The sequence below is a fragment of the Hyla sarda genome, chromosome 5 (genome assembly GCF_029499605.1).
Source record: "Hyla sarda isolate aHylSar1 chromosome 5, aHylSar1.hap1, whole genome shotgun sequence".
NCBI lineage: Eukaryota > Metazoa > Chordata > Amphibia > Anura > Hylidae > Hyla > Hyla sarda.
The window spans coordinates 88,981,334-88,997,721 of NC_079193.1; the positions used below are offsets into that span (position 1 = coordinate 88,981,334).

The 16,388-nt window shown below is 41.4% G+C and overlaps 1 protein-coding gene across 6 annotated transcripts in view; it reads left to right on the top strand.

Annotated features, from left to right (window-relative positions):
• The window catches only part of CHN2 (chimerin 2), a 397,849-nt gene extending 385,580 nt beyond the window's left edge, over positions 1 to 12,269 (top strand). For all 6 annotated transcript variants that reach the window (XM_056519888.1, XM_056519889.1, XM_056519890.1 and 3 more), the window contains 2 exons: positions 5,294 to 5,399; positions 11,674 to 12,269. In XM_056519888.1, coding sequence (XP_056375863.1) covers positions 5,294 to 5,399; positions 11,674 to 11,845 — 278 coding nt within the window. In that variant the 3' untranslated portion in view covers positions 11,846 to 12,269. The remainder of the gene's footprint in view (positions 1 to 5,293; positions 5,400 to 11,673) is intronic.
• The last annotated feature ends 4,119 nt before the right edge of the window (positions 12,270 to 16,388 follow it).

Here is a 16,388-nt window from a genome sequence, read left to right on the forward strand (position 1 = left end):
ATATATATATACACACACACACATTACAAATTAAGATATCAAAATACAACAATAAAACATATGATGAAGGTCTAAAATAGTAAGTCTTAAAGGTGGATTCTGAAGACCAATTTGCAGCTTTGAGGAGATCAGTTAGAGATCCTCCAGTTTGAAGAACTTTGGTGGATATAGCATCTCTGGTAGAGTGAGCACCAAAAACAGAGGTGCCAATACCTGCCAAATGCGTAAATTGCTTGATCCATCTCGCTAGAGTAGCAGAGGAAACCGGAAGGGGAGGTTTGCAATAGGATAAGAGTAGCTGGGAAGAAGATCTAAAGGAATTAGTTTGAGATTCGTAAGTTTGGAGACAACGTAACACACATAATTTAGGATTATGTGGGAAGCAAAGATAGAGTACAGAGTGTAAATTAGTCTTAGTATGTCTATAAACTGGAAATTGAACTCCTTGTGGAGAAAATTGTCTGAGAGATGTTGAGAGCTTTGACGTCCAAAATTCTCTTAAAAGATATTAAACACAATAACATAGTGAGCTTAAACGATAATCATTTTAAAGATAAAGAGTCATTATCCTCTAGGGAATCAATAAAAGATTGAACCAAATTTAGGTATATTTAGGTAAGGGAGGTCTATGAAAACTCATGCCTTTCATCAACCTACAGATCAAAGGATGTTTACCTACTGGGATAAAATCAATAGGTGTATGGTCAGATGAAATAGCGGAACGGTACACATTAATGGTTCTATAAGCCTTGCCTGAGTCGAAAAAATTCAGAAAGAAAGTTTAAGATGTGGGTTAAAGGGAAGTGAACGGGATCCGAATCCTGTTGAGAGCAACAATGTACTCAAAGTTTCCAGGCTGATCTGTAAGCAGACCTGGTACCTGGAGACCAGGCATCAGAGAGGATGTCTCTAGACGTCTGAGAAAGGCTTCGGAAAGATGAGGAAGATCCGAAAATCAACCATGCAACAAGAGATAAGATAGAGTTTCTGAGAGGATGAGAGTTCTTGAAAGGATCAAGAAGGATAGAATGGAAGATTGAAAGGATTCAACGAAAGTCTATTGACATTCCCAATGAATGGGAAAAACAGGTTTGAGTCGACCACCAAGGAGTTATCAGAACAATCGTTGATTTCTGGGATAAAGGGTGAAGAAGAACTCTCAGGATCAGAGAAAATGGTGGGAAGGCGTAAAGAATGTCCGATGGCAAAGGTTGAAGGAAAGCATCTACTCCCACTGCCTCCGGATCGGGGCGCCAACTGAAAAATCGAGGAAGTTGTTGGTTCAAGCGGGACACAAAGAGATCTAGATGGAAGGGGTCCCCAGAGATCGTTGAGGCAATTGAAAATGGAAAGATCCAGTTGCCAATCGCTGTTGTTGACTAGGTATCGAGAATTCCAATCGGCTATGGAGTTCAAAAGACCAGGAAGATACTCTGCTTGAAGTACAATATCTCTGTCCAGACAAAAGTGTCAAAACTCTTTGGCAATGTCTGTCACAAGTTTTGACTTGGTGCCGCCTAGACGATTGACATACTGTACGGCAGAAACATTGTCCATCCGAAGGAAAAAGCAACAACGAGATTTGTCCGATGCAAAACTCCGGAGGGCAAAATAACCTGCAAGGAGTTCTAAACAATTGATATGTAAACGTGACTCTTTTGTGGACCATTTCTCTCCAGTTGAAAGAGTGCCAAAACGAGCTCCCCAACCTAGGCGACTCGCATCGGATTCTATAATGACATCTGGGAAAGAGTTGAAAATCGTCTTCCCATTCCAGGATTCGATATGGTGTAACCACCACAGTAGTTCCTATCTGGTCTCTGAAGTAAGAGAGATTGTATCCATGTAACTCAGACCATTCCTCAGATGTTGGGCTTTTAGACGTTGAAGAGCCTGATAATGAAGAGGTGCTGGGAAAATCGTTTGAATTGAGGAGGACAATAAATCAACAATCTGAGCAATGGCTCAATATCAATGGAGTGATATAATCTGTTTGCTGAGAACAGACCTGATCTCTTTTCGGATCGTCTTCAATCTCCTTAAAAGAAGACATAAAATTGCCAAGTGAGTGTTTACCATGAAGCCTAGGAATTCTACTTCCCTCTAGGGGGTCAATACAGACTTTTTGTAGTTTATCAGAAATCCAAGGCCTGTGAGAAGGGACAAAGTCCATTGCATATGGTGGCGAATGAGGGTTAGAGACTGATCCATGATAAGGATGTCGTCCAAATAAATTGAGACAAACTCCTCAGGCTCTCAATAGAGCCACCACTTGCTTCATGAGTTTGGTGAAACACCATGGAGCTGAAGCTAGGCCAAATGGTAGGCAAGTGAACTGAATTTTCCAATAACATTGGAGGAAAGGTTGGATCTTGTAAAAGATGAATTCCCTCGATATTGAAGTGACGATACCTCACAAAGTAGCTGAGACAACGTTAATTAATTACTGGACGGTGGCCTCCGTCTTTCTTTTTGACCAAAAATTGGTTGCTAAGAAATTCTATGGAGAGTGAAACGGGAATGATAGCATTGTTGTTTTGAAGTTCTATCATCTCTGAGTCGATTAGAGACTGATCTAGGGTTAAAAAATGGATGGGATGTGGAAGAGAGGTTTGCACAGGGGGAAAATCAAACTCTATTTGATAACCTGTGACAGTGTTCAGAATCCACAAATCTGACATAATTGAATTCCAAACTTGGATAAAATGTTGGAGTCTGCCTCCTAGAGGAATGTGGAAAGAAGGTGTTAGAGTCAAGCTTACTTGAGGATGATCTTGATGTGGAGATAACCTCTAGGACCTTTGGAGTGCCACGGTCTTCCACGATCCAGAAGGTTGATTGGATTAAAGTATTGGCGGTCATGAGAATCACGGCCTAGAGAGCGGCCCCTGCCTCTCCCAGCCCTGGGGAAAACTCTACTCCAAAAAACCTTTTTAAGGGAATGTTGGACTTTATCAAGACTAGAAAATAAACTTACATATTTGTTGATTTCCTTAATGAAGGCATCACCAAAAAGAAAATTTTCAGAAGGTGAACAAAGTTCAGAGGAAGCTAGGTGAGTCAATTGGTGGTCAATGCGCATTAAAACAGAACGTCTACGTTCTGCACACAAAGCGGCGTTCGTGTTTCCAAAGAAACATATCACCCTCTGTATCCAACCACGAAGAACCTGCACATCTATGGGTGTATTACTAGAAAGAGCATCCTCAGATAGATCAAATATTTTAGTGAGGGGTCCTAACAGATCCATCCTGACAGGACTTAAATGATCTATTGACTCCCTTTTTTTGGGTTCTTCCTCGATTTCATAAGGTATTTTATCAGTATAGGGTCAATATCTGGGATCATGGTAGTAGTCCCCGGTAGTGTAGGCCTTGGGCACTCAGACCGTAATTTGTTGCAAGCTATTTTATCCAGGGGTTTTTTCAGACAAAGTATTAAGTATTTTGCCACATTTCGATGAGGCATCCACTCACCTGACCTAGGATGTCTAATGTGACCTTGGTCAAATAGTGGTTCACCAGTGCAATCCGGAATTTGATCAGTAGGATCTGCGTGAATAGACACACTATCATCCTCTCTATCAGAGACCTCTTCTGACGATTCATCAGAGGAAATAACAAAAGAATCAGGTTTATTCCTGGCATAGGCTTTAGACACCCTTTTTGAAGATACTTCCCAATGGGAGGGGGTCAAGGGACGTGTATTTTTAACATCATGAAATTTGCCGCCTTTATTGTGCGAGCTATCAGTAGCTTGATGTACTTGACCCTTGTGGAAGGATTTATTACTCTTATTAGAGGAAGGGTCATCATGACAGTAATGCCTCTTTTTGGCTGCTTTCCCCTTATTCTTAAAATCCTTAGGTAAAGGATAAGAAAAATCCTCAGCTGACCAATAGTGATCAGAGGGAGAGGAAGGACCCACTTTAGGGGATTTATGAGGGATAACTTGTGATATAGCCAATGCTACAGATTGAGCAATCGAGTCCTGCATAGAGGACATCACATTAGTGACAGCTGATTGTACAGATCTGTTCACAGAATCATTGACAATTGCATGTATATTATCTTCAGTAGGGAAATTATCCTAATCAGCAGAAGAGGATTTACTCTCATCAGAAGCCATGTTATCCAATTAAATATGGGAGATAAAAATATATAGTAAATAGGTAATAAATAAATAAGTTATATTAAGTTAGAGTTAATAATAATAAAAAATAAAGATGGCTCCAATAATGTATATTAATAAAATATATTAATAAATATCAGTAATGGATAGAATAAATAAGTACATATAGAAATATACTAATATATATCAGGTAGTTCTGAGGCACAAGGGAGCATATGGGAGGATCAGACCGCTTAACACGAAGCTCCGGCGCTGACTGAGGTCATAGAGTATATTTAAACAATAAGAGACATATATGCCAAAAGTGAATGGCAGCCATATGTAAAATAAGCGAACAGCAAATAAGCAAAAAATAAATATTTCCATAAAATATATATATACTGTATAAATAAATGCCAAACAATTATAACTAAACAATAAAAAATATTAATAATAAATAAATATGAGAAATATAAGAAAATATATATAAACCAGAAAAAAAATATGAGCAGTGAAATAAACGGTACTTATCTGCTGTGTGAGCAGCAAAGAAAGAGGGATTACAGTTGGGACTCATGGGTTACATGCCCTCTACTCTATCCTGATTGGACACTTATATTGACTATATGACTGTATGTTTGGTTGCGCCAAAGTTTCTTTCACTGAATTAACTTGTTAACCCATTGCTGCTGTGCCAGTAAAATAAAGATTATTGTATAATATGAGTCTCCTGTTTTGCCATAAAATCTCTGTTTATATAGTGGCACCATATTCTGAAGTGCTTTACAATTCAAATGTTACATATAAAGACAAAATAAGACATTGCAAGGGTGTATATGGTGAATATGCTGCAGATTTGTTGTGGATTTCCCTAATTAACTGCAGCATTAAACAGGTGCAGGAAACAGAATCATGCAACACTATGATGTACTGAAAGACGTTTAAGAGAAATCATAGTTTTAAAAAAGCCACAAGGACCCACCTAAGTAGTCACGGGAGGAGGTCCCCAAGGCTGTCACTATTTAGCTGGGTCTGAGTGTTTCAAAATAGAGTTTTGTAATCCTGGTCACTGCACATTTGTTCACGCTGCTCGTAGTTTGTGCAGCATGAAACAGATCATATGTTACCTTTAGGATAGCAGATAGTACTGTGAATTTAAGGTATTGTAAACTTCTCTTTTCAGAAATATCCAACCCAGATGAAAGATTGGAAGCAATACATGAAGCACTGATGCTCCTGCCTCCTGCACATTTCGAAACTCTTAGGTACCTTATGATCCACCTGAAAAAGTAGGTATCTCCTTTTTTGCTGCACTTTAAAATCAACTATATAACATGTCTAAGGCTTTGTTCACACAGTGTATTTTCAGGCGTATTTTAATAAAAAATGCGTCCATTAAATTGCGTCCATTTAAAAAAATGTGCTCTATGTAAGTCTATGTGAAAGTTGTTGTCTTTGCACATAATGGCCCTGATTTACTGAGCGTGGAGTGTAGTTTTCTTTGTGGGTTTTTGTTCCCAACAGATATTTTTCCACGGTATTTACTTAGGTTTCCTTACATTTTGCACTTTTTCCCTACTTTTTGCTTTTTTTTTTTACACATGCTCTGATCTGTCGGGTTTTACTCAGCTCAAATCCACCATATTTTCTGTGGAAACCTTAGTAAATATGTTGGGATTTTTTAAAAATGTTGGGGACATGCCCCCTTTTTGACAACCACTCCCCATTTCCCAGTGGTCACAACCCTTGTGGGTTTTTTTTTCAGACGCAAATTCTGTCACACATTCTGGCGTTCCCTCCTTATTGTTAAGTTATGCGCTCCGGCCGCACACGCTGGCCGTGAGCGCATGGTCCCCTTACCTGCTGCTACCGACGGGGCTGGGACTCGCATCACGGGACGCGCCCGCATGCAAGCCCCAGTCTGTCACTCTCCGGGTTTTTCTCCTGGCTCCGCCTCTGCCTCTCTGCTCCTTGGGCGCCCCTAGGGCGCACGTTCGCCTGAGCTTTAAGATTTAAAGGGCCAGTACGATCATAAGTGTAATTCACCTGAGGCTCATTTATAAATTCCTCCACCCAGCTCACCAAGATGATTGGGTCGACCTTCTCCCCTGGGTTGAATTCTCATATAATCATAAGGATTCACAAGGTCATCCCTCTTTTTTTGCAAAATCATAATTGTCATATCGTTTATTGGATGTTTTCACATATGTACAGGCTTTGCAATTATCACATTTGAATGTGCCTGCTACCTTACGGCCTAACCAAGATCCTGCTGTTTGGGGCAGAATATAGTGGCTATGAACAAGATGGTCACCTAAATTGCATCCCCGCCTGTAGGTAAAGAGTTGTACATCACCTGCCAATTTAGAAATTATGGGATCAGTGTGGAGAATTGGGGAAAATGTCTTAATAATATGTTTAATCTCATTGGCCGCTGAATCATAGGTTGCTATGAGACGTGTCTGAGCGGCCTCTTGTTTTTGTTTTGAATGAGAAGCTGGTTTCTGTTACGGTCCTGGGCATGTTGGTAAGCATTTCTGAGTATGGAGTCTGGATACCCTCTTGAAAGTAAACGCTCTCTGAGGTTCTGGGCTTCATGTTTAAAAGTGGTGTCCGACAAGCAATTCCTCCGTATCCTCACGTATTGTTCTTTAGGTATACCTGTTTTTAAAGGCCTGGGATGGTGGCTGTCCCACTGCAGTAGTCTGTTACCTGCTGTTGGTTTACGGTAGACCCGGGTGTCAAGTCCACCGTTGGAATTGCGAGAAATTAATACATCCAGAAAGACTGTCTTTGTTAATTTCATGGGTGAACCTTAAACCTATTTGGTTGAAGTTAAGTTCACTGACAAACTGTTCAAACCAATTTTTTGGACCTGCCCAGATGATGACAACGTCGTCAATATATCTGGCCCAGTATATGATGGAATTAAGATACTGGGCCATATTGTCCCCAAAAACAATCACTTCCTCCCACAAGCCTAACACAAGATTAACATACACTAAGGGAACACTAAGATAACACATCCTAAATCTGGATGAACTAATCGTATGAAATACTTTCATCTTTACATAAATTATCAATGGAAATAAAATGTATTAACCCATGGAGGTCTGGATATGGAGTCACACTCAAAATCAAAGTGGAAAACCCCACTACAGGCTGATCAAACTTTGATGTAATGTCCTTAAAACAAGTAAAAATTAGGCTCAGTAGTGTGTGTGGCCTCCACGTGCCGGTATAAGCTCCCTACAATGCCTGGGCATGCTCCTGATGATGAGGTGGCGGATGTTCTCCTGAGGGGTATCCTCCCAGACCTGGACTAAAGCATCCGCCAACTCCTGGACAGTCTGTGGTGCAACGAGACATGATGTCCCAGATGTGCTCAATCGGATTCTGATCTGGGGAGTGGGCAGGCCAGTCCATAGCAGCAATGCCTTCCTCTTGCAGTAACTGCTGACACACTTCAGCCACATGAGGTCTAGCATTGTCTTGCATCAGGAGGGACCCAGGGCCAACCGCACCAGTATATGGTCTCACAAGGGGTCTGAGGATCTCATCTCAGTACCTAATGGCAGTCAGGCTACCTCTGGCAAGCACATGGAGGGCTGTGCGGCCCCCCAAAGAAATGCCACCCCACACCATTACTGATCCACCGCCAAAATGGTCATGCTGGAGGATGTTGCAGACAGCAGTAAGTTCTCCATGGCATCTCCAGACTCTGTCACGTCTGTCACATGTGCTCAGTGGGAACCTGCTTTCATCTGTGAAGAACACAGGGTGCCAGTGGCGAATTTGCCAATCTTGGTTTTCTCTGGTAAAATGCCAAATGTCCTGCACGATGTTGGGCTGTAATCACAACCCCCACCTGTGGAGGTTGGGCCCTCATACCACCCTCATGGAGTCTGTTTCTGACCATTTGAGTGGACACATGCACATTTGTGGCCTGCTGGAGGTCATTTTGCAGGGCTCTGGCAGTGCTCCTCCTACTCCTCCTTGCACAAAGGCGGAGGTAGCAGTCCTGCTGCTGGGTTGTTGCCCTCCTACGGCCTCCTCCACATCTCCTGATGTACTGGCCTGTCTCCTGGTAGCGCCTCCATGCTTTGGACACTACGCTGACAGACACTGCAAACCTTCTTTCCACAGCTCGCATTGATGTGCCATCCTGGATGAGCTGCACAACCTGAGCCACTTGTGTGGATTGTAGACTCCGTCTCATGCTACCACTAGGGTGAAAGCACCGCCAGCATTTAAAAGTGACCAAAACATCAGCCAGTAAGCATAGGAACTGAGCAGTGGTCTGTGGTCACCACCTACAGAACCTTTTTTGGTGTGTCTTGCTAATTGCCTATAATTTCCACCTGTTGTCTGTTCCATTAGCACAACATCATGTGAAATTGATTGTCAATCAGTATTGCTTCCTGAGTGGACAGTGGGATTTCACAGAAGTGTGATTGACTTGGGAGTTGCATTGTGTTGTTTAAAGGGATTATACACCATAAGGTGATTTTAGTATGTACCTGGCAGGCAGTATGTTGTGCGATTACCATAACACTTTGGCTAGCTTTTTGTGAACTGGTATTTCCTGTTTGACTTTTCTTTTTTTGACTACAAATCCCACAATTCCATTTTCCTCCCTCCCACACATCAGCCACCCCACCCATTGAAACATAAATGAGCTGCATCCATTCAAAAGACTTGTACCTGTGGATTTCAATCAGGGTGCCTACAGCTGTTGCATTAATTGCAGATTGATCTCTCTTCCACCAAGTGAGCCCTCCACCCATTGAAGCAGACAGGCTCCCTGTCATCAGCTGACTAGTGAGTCAGGTCTTGGGTGCATTGCAACGTGGGAAAAATCTGAGACAACAGTCATTTTGTATGCTGTTAAATATAAATATTGGGGTGAAAATCACATAAGAATTGTGAGAAAACCATCACACACAGGTACAGACACTATATTATGAATTTCACTAACTTTACAGTCCCTGTAACATAGTCAAATAAGAAAAAAATACTGGAATTCCCCTTTAAGTGTTCCCTTTATTTTTTTTGAGTAGTGTATGTAGGTGCCACGGTTTTATCTGATGGTAGATGCGCAAGTTAAAGAGGAAGTAAGACTAGTTTATTGTGTGCCAGGTGGTGGATACTGCGCCCCTAAGAAAATGTGATATAGCATGGTTGCCTACATGGTGGGGAATAGAGCTGTATAGGGCCTCTACATCTATTGAACATAGCCAGTGGTCAGCATCAAGTGTAACAGAATGCCTGGCGCAGACCATTTCTGTCGCACAACCCGACAAAAAAGGTTGAGTTTACAATAGTAAATAAGGGCCAATGTCTAAAAAAATTGTTGTATTTTTTGCATCCAGAAAAATAAGTAACATGCTACTTATTTGATTCTTTTTTTTTTTTTTTATGTTCACTCATGTTTGTTTTTTTACACTAAAATCATTTTAAAAAGTGTCTGTTTTAACTAAATCAATTTATATAATTAATTGTTCCTTTCAAAAGGGTATTTTGCTTATTCTTACTTGAGATTGTCTTAAAGGGGTTCTCCGGTGCTTACACATCTTTTCCCCTATCCAAAGGATAGGGGATAAGATGTCTGATCACGGGAGTCCCGCCGCTGGGGACCCCCGGGATCATGCACGTGGCACCCCTTTTGTAATCAGTCCCCGGAGCGTGTTCGCTCCGGGACTGATTACAGGCGACCACCGGGACGGCGGCGTGTGACGTCACGCGGGGGCATGACGTCACACGCCGCCGGCCCGGTGGTCGCCTGTAATCAGCGAACACGCTCCGGGGACTGATTACAAACGGGGTGCCGCATGCATGATCCCGGGGATCCCCAGCGGCAGGACTCCCGCGATCAGGCATCTTATCCCCTATCCTTTGGATAGGGGAAAAGATGTGTAAGCACCGGAGAACCCCTTTAATGGCTTTCCATATGCCTTATCAGGTCACATAGACATTATCCATGCTTTTGACTCCCACTGAAAACACTCATCAATGTTTCTGTAGTCACTTAGGGGTAGATTTATCAAAACCTGTCCAGCGGTAAAGTTGCTGAGTTGCCCATAGCAACCAATCAGATTGCTTGTTTCATTTTTGCAAAGGCCTCTAAAAATTGAAGAAGCGATCTGATGCGCTTGCTCTGGGCAACTCAGGAATTTTTCCTCTAGACAGGTTTTGATAAATCTTCCCCTTAGACTATTCAAATGAATGGGTCCAGCAGAGACACACTGAAGTATTCCAATCTCCTGGGTTGAAAATGTATGTTGTGTGTTTTATTGGGAGAATCTGGACCCCAGCTGATCATATACAAATCTCTTTTGGGGTGTATTCACATGGCAGTGCATCTGCAGCTTATTTGACTCTACGGATGCGCTGCCGACACACACAGAGTTACAAAATCCCTGCTGATGCTGCTCCCGTAGCTCTGTGTGTCTGCTCTTGACTGCAGATTTCCTACCGGCAGTCACGGATACACTGAGCTACGGCAGCAGCAGGGAGTTCACTTTGCCGTAACTCTGTGTATGCCGGCTGCCAAATACGCTGCGGATGCGCTCCCATGTGAATACACCCAATAGCAGTTAAATCTAGTAGCAAAAGATGAAAACAGCAAAATAAACTTTCATGGACAACCTTGTTGTGACTACAGACAATCCTACATTTAAGCAAGGACAGGAACTTTTCAGTTTTAACCCTCCTTGTTAAGCACATTTTGGGGATAGCTGGATTGCTAACACTAATAGTTTTAATGGATTATCCAGCCTTACAAAAGTGATGGCCTATCCTCAAAATATGCCGTCATTATTAGAGCTGCGGTGGTGCAAGGTAATACAGTTTTGTCCGATTCAAAAGTAAACTATGCAATGTTGCTATACATTGCACGGCCACTACTTAAAGTATGAATATATGTTGGTACAAATGCTGATAAACATTATGGAGGCCACCCCTATCAAAGAGTTGATCAGAGGGGGTGCAGGAAATCAGACCCCCATCAACCTAATATTGGTGGCCTAATCTGAGGATACCGACTATCAATTTCATAACCTCCTTAAAGGGGTACTCAACAGATTTGTAAAATACATCTATAAAAAAAATCTTAAATCTTCCAGTACTTATTAGCTGCTGAATACTACAGAGGAAATTATTTTCTTTGTGGATTTCTTTTCTGTCTGTCCACAGTGCTCTCTGCTGACACCTCTGTCCATTTTAGGAACTGTCTAGAGCAGCATATGTTTGCTATTGGGATTTTCTCCTGCTCTGGACAGTTCTTGATACGATACAGTGGTGTCAGCAGAGAGCACTGTGGACAGACAGAAAAGAAATCCAAAAAGAAAAGAATTTCCTCTGTAGTATACAGCAGCTGATAAGTACAGTAAGGGTTTAAAAATTGTAAATGGAAGTATTATTATAAATCTTTAACTTTCTGGCACCAATTGATTTAAAAGAAAAAGTTTTCCACTGGAGTACCCCTTTAACCTTTTTTGTTATACCAGAATTGTTCATTGCCATCTATTTAAGATTTTCATTGCCTGTTATGCTTCATTTCAGGGTAACACAAAATGAGAAGGACAATCTGATGGGGGCAGAAAACCTTGGCATTGTCTTTGGCCCAACCCTGATGAGACCCCCAGAGGAGAATGCCATGACCTCATTAAATGATATGCGGCATCAGAAGCAAGTTGTGCAAATACTGATACAGAATGAAGATGTTTTATTCTGAACATATGAAGGATTGCTTTTTGCAGTTATTGCTTTAGACAACCTGAAGCAGCAAAAAGATTCGTAGTAACAAGTTCACTCGCTGAACTTTAGTATCTGCTTTACCGCAGATACAGCACATGCCAAATGATCTGATGTAGCATATGTCTCATAGACATATAAACATATCTCCTTTAGAAAAGGAGGAAGATTTAGAAAGATAATCCAGCCAAGATGTTTCTGTACTTTTGCCTTTTAAATATATTTTAAAGAAACACAAGTCCTCTTGCTCTACAACCTCTTAGGGCATGCTGGGGGTTGTCATTTTGCAAATGCTAAAGAGCCCCTGGTTTGAGATCACTGTCTTGTCCTGGTTAAAAAAAAATTTGTAATAGTATGGGTTATCCAGGAAAAAAACTTTTTTATATATATCAACTGGCTCCAGAAAGTTAAACAGATTTGTAAATTACTTCTATTAAAAAATCTTAATCCTTTCAGTACTTATGAGCTTCTGAAGTTAAGGTTTTTCTTTTCTGTCTAAGTGCTCTCTGATGACACGTGTCTCGGGAACCGCCCAGTTTAGAAGGGGTTTGCTATGGGGATTTGCTTCTAAACTGGGCGGTTCCTGAGACAGGTGTCATCAGAGAGCACTTAGACAGAAAAGAACAACCTTAACTTCATCAGCTCATCAGTACTGAAAGGATTAAGATTTTTTTAATAGAAGTAATTTACAAATCTGTTTGACTTTCTGGAGCCAGTTGATATATAAAAATAAAGTTTTTTCCTTGATAACCCCTTTAAGACCTGTTCAGGTCACATTAAAGGGGTACTCCATTGCCCCCAGCGTTTGGAACATTTTGTTACGAACACTGGGTGCGGGCTGCGGGGGTCGTCACGACCCCCACAGCCCGCACCCAGCGTTCGGAACAAATTTTTCCAGACACTGGTTGAGTGGAGCACCCCTTTAAGGCTCTATGCTTACCATGTATGCCAATAAAAGATCTTAATCCATGCTCAGAATGTCAACAAGGTCCCGTTAACCTCTTGGAGGCCAAAAAAAAAAGAGAGTACATTTGGTCCCAATGGTTTATGTGTTTTTATAAAAGGACCCTATGGCAATGTATATCAATGTAGGCCCGTACTGTGTAAAAATGTCACAGGCCTCCATTGGGGTAGTACATCAAAAAGAGGTCATTATTGTGATTTGAACAGGGCCTTAGGCTGGGTTCACACCACGTTTTTGCAATACAGTTCCCGGATACGTTTTCTATGTGAGTTTTGTCAGGTTTTTTTCCTGTTCCCAAAACCGTAGTCTACCATGGTTTTAGGTCCGGTTGAAAAACTGTATTAAACCGTATACGTTTTTTTTTAAACATGGGAGTAAATGGGGAACCGTACAGAACTGTATGTGCATACAGTTCCATCCAGTTTTCACCATACAGTTTTTGACTTTGCACAGTTTTTTTTCTTGGAATTTCAATCAAACAAGTAAAACTTTATTCAAAATGGAGTGAAAAGTTAAAAACGTATACGTTTTTTTCTTAAAAAACGGAGGCAACCGGATGTCATTTTTCAAACCATATACGGTTTTTAACTGTATACGGGTTAAAATTTGTATACACGTTTTGATACAGTTTAGTCAGGTTTTGAGGAATCAGTTTTTCCTCAAAAACCTGATACGGGAACTGTATTGCAAAAACATGGTGTGAACCCAGCCCATGTCATACATATCAGTTTTCTGCACTGTACAATCTATACAATGTCTGGCAGATATTGACAGATTAAGTATTTATCAGTTATGGCGTGGTTTAGTTTTCTCAAACATATCAGTCAATATTGAAAATGACTATTAAAACCCTCATTCATTTGTTGTCCTAATAATATAAATATTTATTATATCCACTGATTTATTTGTGTATTAACTGCAAGCACATATCATAAGCATGACAAACAGAGACTCTGTTAATAGTTATAACAACTACTTGAAATGTTAGGATGACCACTATTTAGAGGGACTGTACCATCTGTTTATTTTTTATTTCATAAATAGATTTATGTCTGAAAAAGAGAAATAATTTATATTTGTCCCTATTTATTTTATTATTTTGAAAAAAGTTCCTGGGGGGGGGGGTTCCAAATATTGAAAGTATTCCCTTTCTGAATTGTCTTTATTGAACAGGTAGGTGTCTATTCATTTCCATGAAGAGATAGGGTCTATTCACGCGGCGGAATTTTTGGCTTGCGGAATTCCACCCCAAATTAAGGCCCATAGACTTCTATGGGATTAAGCACTCCCATTCAACCTTCTGAAATACCGCTTGCAGAATTCCGAAAGCAGAATTTCAGAAGGTTGAAGGGGGGGGGGGGGGGCGGAATCCCAGGAAGTCTATGGGTTTTAATTTGAGACAGAATTACCCATAGGGGAAGATTTCACAAAATCTGTCAGGAGGAAAAGTTGCTGAGTTGCCCATAGCAACCAATCAGATCGCTTCTTTCATTTTTCAGAGGCCTTGTTAAAAAGGAAAGAAGCGATCTGATTGGTTGCTATGGGCAACGCAGTAACTTTTCCTCTGGACAGGTTTTGATAAATCTCCCCCATAGTGTGTACACTTCTCCAGACATCAGGAAATGACAAAGGAGATGCATATAAAGCCTTATTGTGTGTATACTAATGCTATCTTGGCTTGTCCGAGCCTCCGGCCGTACTGTAGAATTGACAATAAAGGGGTACTCCACTGGAAAAAAAAATATTTTAAATCAACTGGTTCCAGAAAGTTAAATACATTTGTAAATTACTTCCTTCCAGTACTTATCAACTGCTGTATGTTCCAGAGGAAGTTCTTTTCTTTTTGAATTTATTTTCAGTCTGACCACAGTGCTCTCTGCTGACACCTCTGTCCATGTCAGGAACTGTCCAGAGTAGGAGCAAATCCCCATAGCAAACCTAGACTGCTCTGGACAGTTCCTGGCATGGACAGAGGTGTCAGCAGAGAGCACTGTGGCCAGGGAGACCTGGAACTTTCTGGTACCAGGTGATTTAAAAAAATGTCCTCTAATGATAATGAGATGAGAAATGTCAGATGAATGTGTGTGGGCTACAGTGGATTGTATGAAAATGAGAGTATTTCAGGATATTTTTTATATGGATAGACACATAAAAAATATTATGCCATTTTACTGATGATATAGCGTCTTTTAAGGACACATATCACATTTTTTAAAGGGGTATTCCGGCTTTAGACATTTTATCCCCTATTCAAAGGATGCAGCACCCGCATTATGTGCGGTGCTGCATTTCCAGGCTCGGAAATCGGAAGTTTTTGGGACTGGAGACGTGACGTAACACCCCCCTCTTGACGTCATGCCCCCTCCCATAGACATGAATGGAGGGGGCGTGGCAGTACGTCACATCTCCAGTTCCAAAAACTTCTGGTTTCTGAGCCTGGAAATGCAGCTCTGCACATAATGCGGGTGCTGCCGGGAGATCGCAAGGGGTCCCAGCGGCGGATCCCCGCGATCAGACATCTTATCCCCTATCCTTCGGATAGGGGATAAAATGTCTAAAGCCAGAATACCCCTTTAAGCTATTTGATAACACAGCATCATGTTATAGAGGAGCTGTGCAACATATATAGTATTGTGAGAAACAATTCAGTATAACTTGTATTCGATTCATTTTAATCTCTGATTCTTCTAAATTTAGGAGTCCATTGGGTGGTCCTAATCTGCTGCAGCTATCTCTGTGTGTATTCTCATACAGGGAAGGCTGTACATTATTAAGTGGGACTCCCAACTAGACTCCCAAGTTTTAATGAATGTTTATATGCAAAACTATATATCAGTCTGCTCAGCTACTCCGGTGCTATAACATGGCGGGGGGTAGATTGGACAGCGGTTTAAAGGGGTACTCCACTGCCCCAGCGTTTGGAACATTTTGTTTCAAACGCTGGATGCAGGCTGTGAGGGTCATGACGTCATGGCCACGCCTTTTTTGATGTCACGCCACGCCCCCTCAATGCAAGTGTGTGGGAGAGGGCGTGGCTGCTGCCACGCCCTCTCCCACACACTTGCATTGAGGGGGCGTGGCGTGACATCATGACCCGCCCGCAGCCAGCGTGCCCCAGCCATGCTGGGGCAGTGGAGTACCCCTTTAATAGTAACAGGTACCCTTGAGGCATGTATAACAATATGTACTAACGTAGTCAAACAAGCATGGTAAACAGGATAGCTTTAGGTCCACCCCAGTCAGTCAGCAGTAAATATTAGAGAGATCATGCAATTTCATAAAGAGGAAAAATAGTTTTTGTGCTTTCCATGTGGTGAGAGGGAGGCTTGGATGAGGTATTGTGTAGCAAGTTCACATAGACCTCAAATCTACCAATAAAAATGAAATATAGATTGTAAAAGCCTTAAAATAGCTTTTTATATAGACATTTGTCATGCGTCTGGGCTTGTCAGATTATTCTGTGTCTAATTTAGTCGATGTCCAGATCCTGTAACATTCTTTTAGGAATGTCTGACACATGTGATATGGTTAAAAGCTTATTTGGCCGCAAGAATAAGGA